Source organism: Thalassophryne amazonica, chromosome 5 (assembly GCF_902500255.1).
Source record: "Thalassophryne amazonica chromosome 5, fThaAma1.1, whole genome shotgun sequence".
Lineage (NCBI taxonomy): Eukaryota > Metazoa > Chordata > Actinopteri > Batrachoidiformes > Batrachoididae > Thalassophryne > Thalassophryne amazonica.
Genome location: NC_047107.1, coordinates 88,617,692 through 88,632,587, shown reverse-complemented (window position 1 = coordinate 88,632,587; position 14,896 = coordinate 88,617,692). Strand labels below are relative to the sequence as shown.

At 41.0% G+C, this 14,896-nt stretch overlaps 1 protein-coding gene across 2 annotated transcripts in view; it reads left to right on the top strand.

Moving 5' to 3' along the window:
- dapk1 (death-associated protein kinase 1) overlaps positions 1-14,896 on the top strand; it is a 215,423-nt gene that overhangs the window by 103,101 nt on the left and 97,426 nt on the right. For both annotated transcript variants that reach the window (XM_034170809.1, XM_034170810.1), the window contains exon 4: positions 10,442-10,580. In XM_034170809.1, the coding sequence (XP_034026700.1) occupies positions 10,442-10,580 (139 nt within the window). The remainder of the gene's footprint in view (positions 1-10,441; positions 10,581-14,896) is intronic.

Sequence of the window (14,896 nt, the reverse complement as noted above, 5' to 3'; positions counted from 1 at the left end):
CATTTAAATGGACAGGGGTGTGTGGTGGACTGTTCTGGCTCAAATATTATTTCTGTGCCCATGAAAGTTTTGTAAATGCTTACCTTTTTGGTTAACCTCTCTCTTGTAGGGCTCATCCACTCACCCCGGGTGATTTGTTCTTCCCTTTCCTCTATTTAAGCCTCAAAATTCCAAATCTATTCAATGCATGCAATTTTAACTGTTGTATTGTGCAAGTCCTGTTATGCCTTAAGTGAACTGGTTCCAGTCTACAGACATATCAGCACTGCAGAAAATGGGCTGGTACAATTGTAATATTGCTGTATTGGCTCAAATATAAGACACACCCAAACATAAGACCTGTTTTTGGAGTTTGGATTTTTGCAAATTTATAAAAAAAAAAATCACACGTACATAAGTATTCACAGCCTTTACCATGAAACTTGAACTTATTTGGCACACAACTCGTCAATAACAAAAACTGATACACAAGACAATTCCACAGTGACGTGTGACCAAAAAGGGGGTGAGCAGAAGCAAAGCTTATAAACGCCCACCCCATATATACATTCTTACATACATATATACACATTACCAACCCCCAGAGCAAGCACACAGGCAACAGTGGTAAGGAAAAACTCCCTCTGTTGTATTCAGGAAGAAACCTCAAGCAGACCAGACTCTAAGGGGTGACCCTCTGCTTGGGCGTACTACAAACATATTTAACAACACAAACTCAAATCCCATTATCATAAACATATCAAGTGAGCACCGTGTCTTCGTCTACATACATTTACAGTATACATGTATACACACACCAACATACACCTACACATACATACATAATTACACACACACACACATGCACATACACAAATGAATGTTACTGTACAAGTTCACAATTACAACTGACAACACAAAACTCATCGTACTTCATTAGATACATATCTTGAAAACATAATTTTTTAATATTGATTTTTAAACTGATTGATATTTGGACATTGAGTTCATCCATCAGGTTATTCCATAATCTAGGGCCACACATGGAGACACAGAAACCTTTCCTGGTCGTCCGAGTGCCAGCAAATTTAAAATGATACAAGCCCCGTAAATTATATTTTCCTTCTCTCTCAGTAAAATATTGTTGAATTCTAAATGGCACTTGTTTATTTTTCACTTTGTGCATTAATTGAACAGTCTTGAATGAAATCATATCATTAAGTTTAATATTTGAGATTTAATGAACAGTGGGTTGGTGTGGTCTTGATAACCTGCATTATGAATTGTCCTTAATGCTCTTTTTTGAAGAATGAATAATGGTTGCAATGTAGTTTTGTAATTGTTGCCCCAAACTTCAGCGCAGTAAGTCAAGTAGGGTGCAACCAGTGAACAGTAGAGAGTATGTAGTGCTCTGCAATCAAGAACATGCTTTAATTTATTTAACACTGCAATACTTTTTGATACCTTCATTTGAATATGCTGAATATAAGCTTACCAATACATTTTTTCATCAGTAATGACACCTAAAAACTTATTCTCTTTGACATGCTCTATGTTTACCCCATGTATATTTAACTGAATTTGTATGTCTTTTTTATAATTTCCCAATAACGTCAATTTAGTTTTAGACAAATTTAATGATAATTTGTTAGTATTAAACCATCTCTTTAACTTTATCATTTCTGTTCTTAAATCAGATCATAATTGTTGCAGATTTTCCCCTGAGCAAAACAGGTTTGTGTCATCTGCAAAGAGCACAGTTCTAACCAGATCTGAGACTTTACATAAATTATTAATGTATAAAATAAATAATTTTGGGCCCAACACAGAACCCTGTGGTAGCCCTCAAATGATGTCCAGATATGAAGAACTCCCCGAGTTTATCAATCTACTTTCAGTTTTATAAGTAGCTTTTAATCCAACTCAGAGCAAACCAAGCATGAAGTCGAAGGAACTGTCTGCAAATCTCAGAGACAGGATTGTCTAGAGGCACAGATCTAGGGAAGGTTACAGAAACATTTCTGCTGCATTGAAGGTCCCAATGAGCACAGTGGCCTCCATCATCCGTAAATGGAAGAAGTTCAGATCCACCAGGATTCTTCCTAGAGCTGGCCGCACATCTAAATTGAACAATCTGGGGAGAAGGGCCTTAGCCAGGGAGGTGACCAAGAACTTGATGGTCACTCTGTCAGAGCTCCAGCATTCCTTTATGGACAGAGGAGAACCTTCCATAAGGCCAACCATTTCTGCAGCAATCCACCAATCAGGCCTGTATGGTAGAGTGGCCAGATGGGAGCCACTCCTTAGTGAAAGGCACATAGCAGCCCACCTGGAGTTTCCCAGAAGGCACCTGAAGGACTCTCAGACCATGAGAAGCCCAATTCTCTGGTGTGATGAGACAGATTGAACTCTCTGGCATGAATGCCAGTTGTCATGTTTGGAGGAAACTAGGTATCATCCCTACAGTGAACCTTGGTGGTTGCAGCATCATGCTGTGTGGATGTTTTTCAGCCGCAGGAACTGGGAGATTAATCGGGATTGACGGAAAGATGAATGCAACAATGTACATAGACATCCTGAATGAAAACCTGCTCCAGAGCACTCTTAACCTCAGACTGGGGCAACAGCTCATCTTTCAGCAGGACAGTTGACCCTAATCACACAGCTGATATCAAAGGAGTGGCTTCAGGACAACTCTGTGAATGTCCTTGAGTGGCCCAGCCAGAGCCCAGACCTTTTGGACTAAGCCTGTAACATAACAAAATGTGGAAAAAGTGAAGTGCTGGGAATACTTTCCAGATGTACTGCAGGTAGCATGAACAGCATTCTGTAGATTTTCCCCATAGCAAATAAAAAGGTGACAGGAGAGGCTTTCAGAACATGTCAAAATTGCCAGTGATGTGGACTGGAATGAATGTAACGACGGAGAAATGCAAAGACTTCTTGGTGAACTGCAAATAATATTTGTAGGGCTGGGCAAGTTAACGTGTTATCGCACACGCCTTTCAGTTGTTGCCGACATGTGACATGCAAAAGTGTTGTCTGTGATTATAAAAATGACTCCATATTTATCAGTTTGTAAGAAAAAAAAATACCATCTTATATTTGGTCCATGTTAGCATCTCATTTGTGTTATTGCTTTTTATCAGGTCTGCCAATCACACTTGGCCATGATGAAAATATTTCACCAAATGAAGATGGTTTTCCTGGAATTAAAATGGGTTCCTCCACGTCAGCGATGAATCCACAGTTCTACAAGCAAAATGACACTTTGGCTTTTATACTTGCTGTTTTTGTTGTGTTGTTGCTGAGATCTTGGAAATAACTTGTTGACTCCAATTTCCTTCACAGGGTGACTGGATTCACTCTCTGGAACAGGGTGAGGGGCTCTGACATCAGTATGTAGCTTAAAGTACAACCACATCTCTTTCATGTTGAAAAGAGCCTCTTGATGTGGTTTAGGTTTTTCATTGGATGCCTTCTAAATACCAACCTTTAGAGGTTTTCTATGTTCTTCCAACTGGTAACTGACCGTGAGGTCAACCCAGAACTTGATTAAGGCTGGGAACAACTTGGAAAACTCATGAATAGCTGGTGAACATGGCTGGGAAGAGCCAGGACCAGCGTTATGAGTGCTGGCCCGTGACCTGGATATGCTTAGAAAGTGATGGTTGAAGCGTGTTTGTAAAATAAGTGATCTATTACAGTTTAGTCAGTCAGCAGGCAGCTGGGAGTTTACCATATTATTCTTTGGTTGACAGGTTCCACAAAAGAAGCCATTCAGACATTTCTTATGTGTTAATGTTGCTTATGAATTTAACAAGTTTGGAAGTTGTGACAAGGTGTGACTGTCGAATAACCTGTATGTCATAATTTAATTAAATTCAATTTATATAGCGCTAAATGACAACATAAGTCACCCCAAGACACTTCACAGGGGTATGGTCTAACCTTAACGACCCCCTGAGCAAGCACATAGATAACAAGTGGTAAGGAAAATCTCCCATGGGCGAGTTTAGAGGAAGAAACCTCTAGCAGACCAGACTCAAGGGGGTGACCTACTGTTTAGGCCATAGTAACAATAACAAAGATTAATTTAACAGATAACAAAGAACTTTTTGACACACAAATAAGAACAGAAAAAAGTCAGGTTCATGCCTTTTGATATTTATACATTACAAGTGAGTGACTGCTGTAGCAGGTAATTTAAATCACAGGAGATCCATCATTTATTATATAGCATCTTTGAAAGACGCTATTAATACACTATTATAGACTACAAGACACTATGTCGGGCTGTTTGTTGCTGCTGTCACACTTTTACTGATCTACACTCATTTTTCACTGCACCTGCAAATTGTGCACTTCTATGGAAATAGCAAAATCATAGCTGGAGTCAGAGAGAACTTCAAAAATGTCACTGGAATTTTGACATATGTTGATTTGTCTCAGTTGAGTCATGCAAAGCTTCCCAGTTGTGCTGAGGAGCCTAGAATCTTTTCAGGTGTTTCTTTCTTTGAAACTGTCAGAAACTGTCTCAGGGAAGCTCACTTACATGTTTGTCGTCCTCATCGGGGTCTCAACCTGACTGCAGTTAGTCGTTGTAAAGAGATGTGTTGCACTGTGGTCACACCAGATACTGACTGGTTTCCTGTTCCCCCTCCCCCTGCCCCCCTGACTCCCCCAGTAAAGTCAAACTGCACATTTCAGAGTGGCCTTTTATTGTGGCCAGCCTAAGGCACACCTGTGCAATAATCATGCTGTCTAATCAGCATCTTGATATGCCGCACCTATGAGGTGGGATGGATTATCTCGGCAAGGGAGAAGTGCTCACTAACACAGATTAAGACAGATTTGTGAATCATATTTGAGAGAAATAGGTCTTTTGTGGTTATAGAAAATGTTTTAAATATTTGAATTCAGCTCATGAAAAGTGGGAGCAAAAACGTGTTGCATTTATATTTTTGTTCAGTGTAGATTTAGTTTTTTGCTGATAGTTGCAACGGTGAACATGATTAGTTTAAGGACTGTCAGAAATTTTGAAAACCTGATGATGTTTTCTATTGTATTCTTACGGTTTCTGCCTATGACAGATGTTGCTATGATAGCAGTTTTGTACAGAAAACCTTTCGACCCAAATGCCTTTAAAAGATTTTAAGTGGCAAAATGCGGCACCGACCTGATTATATACATTAGTATTTAAAACAGACAACATCATCCTCCAAGAGCAAAGTCAATGTACATCCCAAAAAAGACTGTTGCTATTCATTCTTTGTATCTACACGTGTTCATTTAGATCTTCTTTATGACAACCAGGTTAAGAAATTAAAATCATAGATGGTTGGTTGGGTGATTTCGGTGTCCCAGCTGTTCATTCAGTCTGTTGTTTCCTCTCTGATGGCAGAAGGCACATGTGTAGTTGTACATTTAAAATTCTATTTTCAGAGATGGTAAAGTAACATGAATATACAGAGTGTGTGTAGGTTGGGATTAATTCTAAAATGAAGACAGCCATATTGTGCTGTAATGCTGACAGAAACGATAAACATGGCTGTAATTACAGTTATCTGTGCTGTTTCTCTCATTGCTGAGCCGTGTGTCACTCGGTTGGTCGACATTACCATGTCGTGACTACACTAAATCGTCCTCACTCCGTTCACCTTCCTTATTCTTGTTCTCACAAATCTTGCTGTGCCTGCCCACATTAGGCTCGTATTCAGTAAGGGCAGAATTCTGCATGATATTCATTAATTGACACTTTTGTAAAAAAGCAACTTACAATTAAGGAATCACAATAAAGTTATAATTGAAATGAGGACTTCAGCACATTTATAAATACTATCGTTACAGTTTAAAGTTATGTTACAGTCTTATTCCAAAATGGGGTAAGTTAAAAAAAATTTTCCCCTCAAAATTCTCTTCACAATACCCCATAATGACAACATGAAAAAGTGTTTTTTTCAAAAAGTGTTTTTTTTCCTTAAAAATAAAAAGCTAAAACTGGGGTGTTTGTGTAGAATTTTGAGGAAAATAAATGATTTTCATCCATTTTGAAATAAAGCTGTAGCATAACAAAATGTGTAAAAAATGAAGCGGTGTGAATTCTTTCCAGATGTGCTGTACATTGCTGCATTTACCTTTCCGTCAATCCTGATTAGTCTCCAAGTTACTGCCACTGAAAAACATCTCCACAGCATGATGCTGCCACCACTATGTTTCGCTGTAGGGAGCACTGCGCTGGACTATTTTCTTCATCCCGCTCCTGCCTGCTCTAGATGAATTTCGGTCCATTACCACCCGCAACTGCAACATATGTGTTACACTCCCGTTCACACCCGTGATGTGTATGTCCACTCCCGCCCGCATATGTGAAACTCTGAAAATTTATGCCCACACAATATTAGAGATGCATTGATTCTGTGTCTTCTACCATCCCACAGGAGAAAACACATTGTTCAGGCTATTAATAAAGAGATTCATGGGTCGTTTGTTTCTTTTTCCCTGGCCTATATGTCTTTTGACACACTGGTCAGGAATAGTACTCCTATTTCATTGTTTTCATTTAGTTTAAAGACAGTTTCATATTCTATTTGTCATATATGTGCGCCATATATGGGCACGCAGTGAAGTGGGACTGTCGGGTTGCTGTGGTAACTCCTGCTGCATCTCTGTCTGTCTCTGTATGTGTACATGTTGCTGTTCCTGTCCACTCCTGTTGTCTGCTGCTCCTGTTAAAGAAGTTCTATTTAAGCTCAAAGTAGCATGTAGACACTAGGATGCACCAATCCATAATTTGTCACTTCCGATCCGATCCTGATACCTGAATTTGTATATCTGCCGATACCAATACTATTTCGATAACAGAGCTCTGTTTGCTTTAATATTATTATTACCATTATTGCTGATTTTATATGAGGATATTTTGTATTCCCAGTTATACAACTTCATGATTCAGTGTTTAGAGGAGGATTTTCTTAAAAAGAAGACCTGAAAGTTCAGCTACAATTTGCCAGAAGGTATATCTAAGATGCAAGCCTAGATTTGATGTTTTGGTCAAAGAATTCAGTTTTTTTGTAGACTCTCTCTTGTCTGTCTGTCTCTCCTCAATTTTCAATTTCAATGGAGCTTTATTGGCATGATAAACATTTTTACATTGTCAAAGCAAGTGCTAAGAGTAAAAATTAAAAATTGATTTCCCTGTCTGTCTCTCCTCAATTTTCAATTTCATTGCAGCTTTATTGACATGGGAAACATATGTTTACATTGTCAAAGCAAGTGTTAAGAGTGAAAATTAAACATTAAGTCCTCTCTCTCCCTCTCTCTCTCTCTCACTGGCTCCCTTGCCGTTTTCTTGCTGAGCAAACATGGAATTTTTTGGAAACACAAAGCCTTTCAACTGTAAAATAAATCATAAATTTCTAAATATACCATCAGCAATGCTCACGTAAAGAACTCTGGATTAATAATGAAGGATTATGATGGAGATTTTTACCCTTTCAGCAGATAGAAATGCTATTCAGCTGCGCTCTGAGCTGGCGCTTCATAGCTTTGCACAACCTTGGGACGCTGAATTGTTTGACTTTTCAGCACGCATTTTCAGCAACAATTCACTTCATTTTTCATAAAATCCATGCTCTGTGGCACAGACAATTTGAACCTGAGAGCCAGGCAGAAATTTGCAGCTACCCGTGTGGAAGTGACCTCTCTCAAACACCTTGGCTTCAGAAACCTACCCCGTCCCCTCCTCATGCTGAGCAGCAGAGCAGAGAGCAAGCAGCAGTTGAGAGGTTTCACAGTGGCTCCTCTCCGGTATGGAAAAATGTCGCAGGTTGTATAGGTATTTTCCGATACTTGAATTACATCGGTATTGGAAGCTGATACCAATACTGGATCGGATTGTATCAGAAGCTGATACAGATAGTGGATCGGATCAGTCTCATTCCTTAGTGGACACCGCCGACTTTTACACTATTCTCCTTTGTTGACTAAGTCTTCCTGTTGCTCTTGATCCCACAGTATTTTTTAGCCACCCCTTCCTGCCTACAGTGAAGTTCTAACCACCCTCTTCCGCGAGATTTGCATTGGGTCCCGCGGGACCCAGCAGGACCCAATCTTAATGCAGCCCTCTAGTGCCTGGTTTCCGCTGAACATGATGCCTGGCATTCACGCCAAATAGTTCAGTCTTTGTCTGAATGGACCAGAGAATTTTGTTTCTCTTGGTCTGAGAGTCCTTCAGGTGCCTTTGAGCAAACTTCAGACGGGCCACCATGTGCCTTTTCCATCTGGCACTCTGCAATACAATCCTGATTGGTGGATTGCTGTAGAGATAGTTGTCCTTCTGGAAGGTTCTACTCTCTCCACAGAGGAATGCTGTAGCTCTGACAGAGTGACCATTGGGTTCTTGGTCACCTCCCTGACTAAGGCCCTACTCCCCTGATTGCTCAGTTTAGATGGGGGGCCAGCACCAGGAAGAGTCCTGGTGGATCTGAACCTCTTCCATTTACAGATAATGGAGGCCGCTGTGCTCTTTGGGACCTTCAAAGTAGCAGAATTGTTTCTGTACCCTTCCCCAGATTTGTGCCTCGAGACAATCCTGTCTCAGAGGTCTACAGACAATTTCTTTGACTTCATGTTTGGTTTGTGCTCTGACATGCACTGTCAGCTGTGGGACCTTATACTGTATGTAGACAAGTATGTGTCTTTCCAAATCATGTCCAGTCAAATGAATTTACCCCAGGTGGACTCCAGTTAAGCTGTAGAAACATCTTGAGGATGATCAGTGGAAACAGGATCCATCTGAGCTCAGTTTTGAGCTTCATGGCAAAGGCTGTGAATACTTATGTACGTGTGATTTCTTAGGGGATTTTTTTTTAAATACGAGGTCTGTCAATAAAGTAACGGTCCTTTTTATTTTTTTCAAAAACTATATGGATTTCATTCATATGTTTTTACGTCAGACATGATTTGAACCTTCGTGCGCATGAGTGATCTTTTCCACGCCTGTCGGTGACATCATTCGCCTGTGAGCACGCCTTGGGAAGGAGTGGTCCCGCCCCCCTCGTCGGATTTTCATTGTCTGGAAATGGCGGAATGAAAAGGACTTTTTTTCCATCAGAATTTTTTCAGAAGCTGTTAGAGACTGGCACCTGGAAACCATTCGAAAAATTTATCTGGCTTTCGGTGAAAATTTTATGGGCTTCACAGAGAATAAGGTCTGTTACTACAGCTTTAAGGACCCCTTTAAGGACGCTTGGCACGCCGTGCTCCGAGCTGCGACGACGCGGCACAAGCCACCGCACCACTTCTAAACGGATGGCTCTGTGGATACGAGACCGTCGTGTGCTCTTTCTCTGGTTATCACAAGAGCTGGACATCAGTCATTTTCCGGCAGATTTCACTTTTAACAAGAGATTTTGTCATGGAAAGCCGCGCGGAGGCTTTGCGCGTAAAGACCGATTCGCTTTGGAAGCGAGACAAAGGAACACCTCCGTTTCGGCATGTCAGAGGACAAGTTTGGACATGTCTATCTCAGCTTTCAATGCTTACCAGTCCAGTAAGTATCAGTGAAATTGTGGAGCGCTGGACATGTCCAAACTTGTCCTCTGACACGCTGAAACAGAGGTGTTCCTTTGTCTCGCTTCCAAAGCGAATCGGTCTTTACGCGCAAAGCCTCCACGCGGCTTTCCATGACAAAATCGCTTGTTAAAAGTGAAACCTGCCGGAAAATGGCTGATGTCCAGCTCTTGTGATAACCAGAGAAAGAGCACACGACGGTCTCGTATCCACAGAGCCATCCGATTAGAAATGGTCCGGTGGCTTGTGCCGCGTCGTCGCAGCTCGGAGCGTGGCGCACTGAGCGTCCTTAAAGGGGTCCTTAAAGCTGTAGTACAGACCTTATTCTCTGTGAAGCCCGTAAATTTTTCGAATGGTTTCCAGGTGCCAGTCTCTAACAGCTTCTGAAAAAATTCTGATGGAAAAAAAAGTCCTTTTCATTCCGCCATTTCCAGACAATGAAAATCCGACGAGGGGGCGGGACCACTCCTTCCCAAGGCGTGCTCACAGGCAAATGACGTCACCGACAGGCGTGGAAAAACTCACGCATGCGCACGAGGGTTCAAGCATGTCTGACGTAAAAACATATGAATGAAATCCATATAGTTTTTGAAGAAAATAAAAAGGACCGTTACTTTATTGACAGACCTCGTACATTTGCAAAATTCTCCAAAAATAAACCTTTTTTCACATGTCATTATGGGGTATTGTGTGTAGAATTTGGGGGAAGAAAATATTCTTCATTTTGGAATAAGGCTGTAACATAAAATGTGGAAAAAGTGAAGCGCCGTGAATACTTTCTTGATGCACTGTAGATTACCTCAGCTCAGCTCTGTTAAGCAGGGATTTGCAGCTGGCTCTGATTGGTGAGATCTCTCATTTCAATTTTCTCTCTCTCTCTCGCTCTCAGTGTGGCTGGTGGTGAGCTCTTTGATTTCTTGGCAGAGAAGGAGTCGCTGAGCGAAGAGGAGGCCACTCAGTTCCTGAAACAGATTCTGGAAGGAGTCTTCTACCTTCACTCCAAACAAATTGCTCACTTTGACCTTAAGGTACCGACACAGTAAAACACTCTGGGTGTCATCACCATCAAATGTCTCTTTCTTTCTGTCAGTGAGGCACACCTACCTGTTGTTCAGCGTACAGTCACTTTAAATTGGTCCAATTTGTGAGATGCATTTGCACAAACATCTGTTCTACACCACAACAGTGGAGTTTTAATGAAACTATCAAGATGTTCATAGTGAAGACATTTAGCTTGAATTCAAGTTTCACAAAATTTCGGAATTGCAGCCATTTTTATGCATTGTGCCTCCAGTTTCAGAACCCATACGTAATGGAAGAAACTAAATATGAGGATTAGTTTTAAATACACATTACTTATGCAGGTATTTCTTTCTTTTGACAAGTCATGGGATGGATACACGAACATTTCCAGTTACATTTCCAAGTGTTGGACTTCATTTGCCTTAGTAATTAAGAAATACAAACAGTATGAATGTGCAAGAAGGAGAAAAGTGAAGGAAGACACCGAAACAACTCAGGAAGTATAAGCATCTGTGGGTGTGATTGGAGAAACTGCACAGGGTGTCTTTTGTGTGTTGCATCACTAGTTGCACAGCTTCATGGTGGAGTCGAATAGAGATATCTTCTTACAAAGATGTGAACATTCAGCTCCAGTATGCCAGGAGGCACATGGAAGTCTTGAGCCCAGCTTTCATCTCTTTTCTCGTACATCGGCTTCAGCGTTCATGCCGCATATGATGGAAACTGTGTACTTGGAATTTTCGACTTCCAGCGTATACAAAATTAGCTTTAATAACGCTATGATGTAACATTAGTCTCCCCACTGACTCACTTTGGTAAACCAAGCAAAAATTTTGGCACTGTCACTAATGCCACAGCTGACACAGCAGACCTGTGTGAGATGTCTTACCTTTTGTGTTGCTCATATCCACTAAAGCTTTTGTGTGAAATATATTCAGATTTTTTTTTCATGAGTTCTTTCTATCGAGATCTGGCGCCCTATGTTCATTTGTGTCCATTGCTGAGTTTTTCTTTCAATTTTATGTATTTTTGTTATTGTTGGTGGTAGTGTTTCTTTTACTTATATGTTTTTATGGTACTTTCAGTCACAATTGAAGCTTTATGGCATTTCTTCGATTGCATGTACAAAACACTGGCATATGAGGTGTCGCAATGGCCTTTATTTTTCATTTTGTTTCCCAAATGTCGCAATTTAAAATTGTAATCCTTTATTTGGAAACCAATGAGATTTTTTTTTTTTTTTTGGCTTAATTCGGCTTTGGTATTGAGGGTTTTTGTTTATTTTATATCCATGTTTTCTTTTAAGCCAGCATATCTGAGACTAATTACCATGACTGATTTTGAATTACCTCAGGAGCAGCTAAGGTCATAATGTAGAACAAAACAGCACAGACACACCACACATTCATTCATGAAGAGCATCACTCTGATTTCTGATTCTTGTCCTTTACTTAAATCTCTGTCAAAATCATTGCTCAGTTGTCCTCTTATTGCTGCACATATGGCGTCTTCAGAATGCACTGTTCAGTCTGAACTCCCTGCCTAAAGAACCATCTCCAGTAATCATACGCCTGACTTAAAGTCAATCAGCCTCTGAGCCGGCACAGAATGACAATCTCAGCTGACTCCTTCTCAGTGCCTGTGCTTTTACTGGACCACTCCAACTTCTGCTTTGGATATTAGCTGCTGTTTTTCACTCACTATTTTGAAGATCTGCAGCAGACAGAAAATTGAATGTTCTTTTTGATTAGAAGCTGATGGGGAAACTCCACTACCGCCTTATGTGAAAGCCGCAAACCTCACATCCAAATGGAACATGCCACCAAAATTAAAAATTTCCAGCCTTTTCCGCTTACTGTAGCAACAAAATGGAGATCAGTTTGTTCCAAAAATTGACAGAAAGCATCTTGGTAGTAATGACAACAGTTTAGATTTTTTTTTTTTTCTCTCAGAAAAGCAGGATTAAAATTTCAGAGAAAAATTGCAGAGAAAAATACCATTGTAGTGCAGGTTATCTGTATTTATTCAAGTATAACAAAGTACGAGGTCTGTTAGAAAAGTATCCGACCTTATTATTCTTTTCAAAAACTGTAAGGCACAACTGAGTGGACACCATTCGATAAATTCAGCTGGTTTTCGGTAAAAATTTTAACGGCTGATGAGAGATTTTGGTCTGGTAGTGTCGCCGTAAGGACGGCCCACGGCGCCTGACGGCGAGCTGCGCTTCGAGGCGGCAGCATCTCGCCGTTTCAAGTTGAGAACTTCCACATTTGACCCTGTTGACCCAGTAAGTCGTCAGAGAACAGAGAACTTTCAGAAGAAGTCGGCATGAGGAGTTTATTCGGACATTCCATTGTTAACGGACATTTTGTAATGAAAGAACGTGCGGGCAGAGTCGCATGTCGGGCCGGACCCGACCGCGGGGGGTCGCGACAGGAAAAACACCTCCGTTGGAAACCTTAACGGGCAAGATGGAACATGCCCAAGCTGTTAAACAATTTCTCAGTTACTCACCTGTTGAAAGCCATCAAAAGCCACCTTTTACAATTTAACAAATTTTACAAATGGTTTTCAACACGGAGGTGTTTTTCCTGTCGCGGCGCACACAGATGCGTGCACATCTTTCATTACAAAATGTCCTTAAACAGTGGAATGTCCGCATAAAGTCCTCATGCCGGCCTCTTCTGAATCTTCTCTGTTCTCTCACGGCGTCCTGGGTGAATTAAGCCTTAAATTAGGATGTTTTCAGGTCGAAACAGGCCGACGACTGCGCCTGGAAGTGCTGCGCGACGTCCCGCTCCGTGGGAAGTCCTTACACCGACAGAAACACCCCATAATCTCTCATCAGCCGTTAAACTTTTCACCGAAAACCAGCTAAATTTCTCGAATAGTGTCCACTCGGATATTCCTCACAGGTCCAGAAAAAATTTTGATAAAGCAACGCGCGCCGTCTCGAGCAGCGTGTGAAACAAAGGAATTCAGCCGAGAGGGCTGAACCACATCTCACTCAAGGCCTGCCCACAGTGAAATGACGTCACTGACACGCGTGAAAAAACTCACGCATGCGCACGAGGGTTCAAGCATGATTGGTGTAATCGCACGTCATTCAAATCCATATAGTTAAAAAAAAATAAATAAAAGTGTCGGTTTCTTATCTAATAGACCTCGTATGTCAGAGTGTGGCTGCAGCAAGAACTTTCTTTAAAAAACATAATAACGCTAAATATTGTTGCTTTTTTTATTATTAAGCAAATCAGTATCTGCGTATTTACCTTGACAGCATTACTACATCTTCTATTATCTTCTGCACTGCAATTAACAATGATTCTGCTATAACACCCAATAAAATTCAAAGGCACTGAATATCCCTTAGAGGTCAGTGAGTAAATATGAAATGGGAAATGCGGAATGGTACGATGACCCTGATTAGGGCAGTGTGTCCTCAAAAACTCAGTTACTATGCATAAAGTAGACAAGGTATACATGACAGCTCTGAAGAAGCTATAAGCTTCAGTGCCTGTGGTTAGAAAGACTGTGGGGCATTTTACTTTATCTGTTGCAGCTGTATGACAGAAGAAGTGCATCCTACATACTGTAGGTGCCAGTGGTTATCTCGAGATTCTCGAGAAGTCTGTCACCCTATGTATGGAAGTTTCTTGTCCAAGTACCCAGATGGATAGCATTGCCAGGAATCGGGGGGGGGGGGGGGGGGGGGTCTGGGGGTGGAAAGGCTTTTGCCATGCTAATGCTCCCCTGAAGCATTTACTCAAAATAAAATCTGGAGGACATAAATGACATGGTGAGATGCTGACGAGCTTCACTCGTTCATGTCCACAACAGGTGCATATTACACATCAGTTTTCTAAAGAAAATCCTTGCATGTGTTTTTAACCTCAAAATTAATTTCTGATTACTATAAAAAAAAGTTTCTTACATTAGAACCCTTGTAATTAAAATAATAAATAAATAAATAAATAAATAAAAATTAAATATTCTTGTTGTGTGTTGGGGGGTGTGGCTGGACATTTTGGTGTTCTTTTCTTTTCTTTGCTCTCCAGGTGACATGAAAACTGATTTGTCTGTGGAGAAGGTGCTGGCTGAAGAGTCCTTCACCCTCATCAACATCATGTGCAGCACCTGTGAATGGTGCTCACGTGCAGCCTTAAAGACTTTCAGCTGAAGCAGATAATTGGATGGCGTTCTGCATTTAAGTCATGTGTGATTCAAGCAGAACTGCCGGGAACTCGACCTTGTGATGTTCGTTTGTGAGACGCTGAGGACCGTGCCTGGGTTTGACACATCAAGCCCGTGAAGCAGGAAG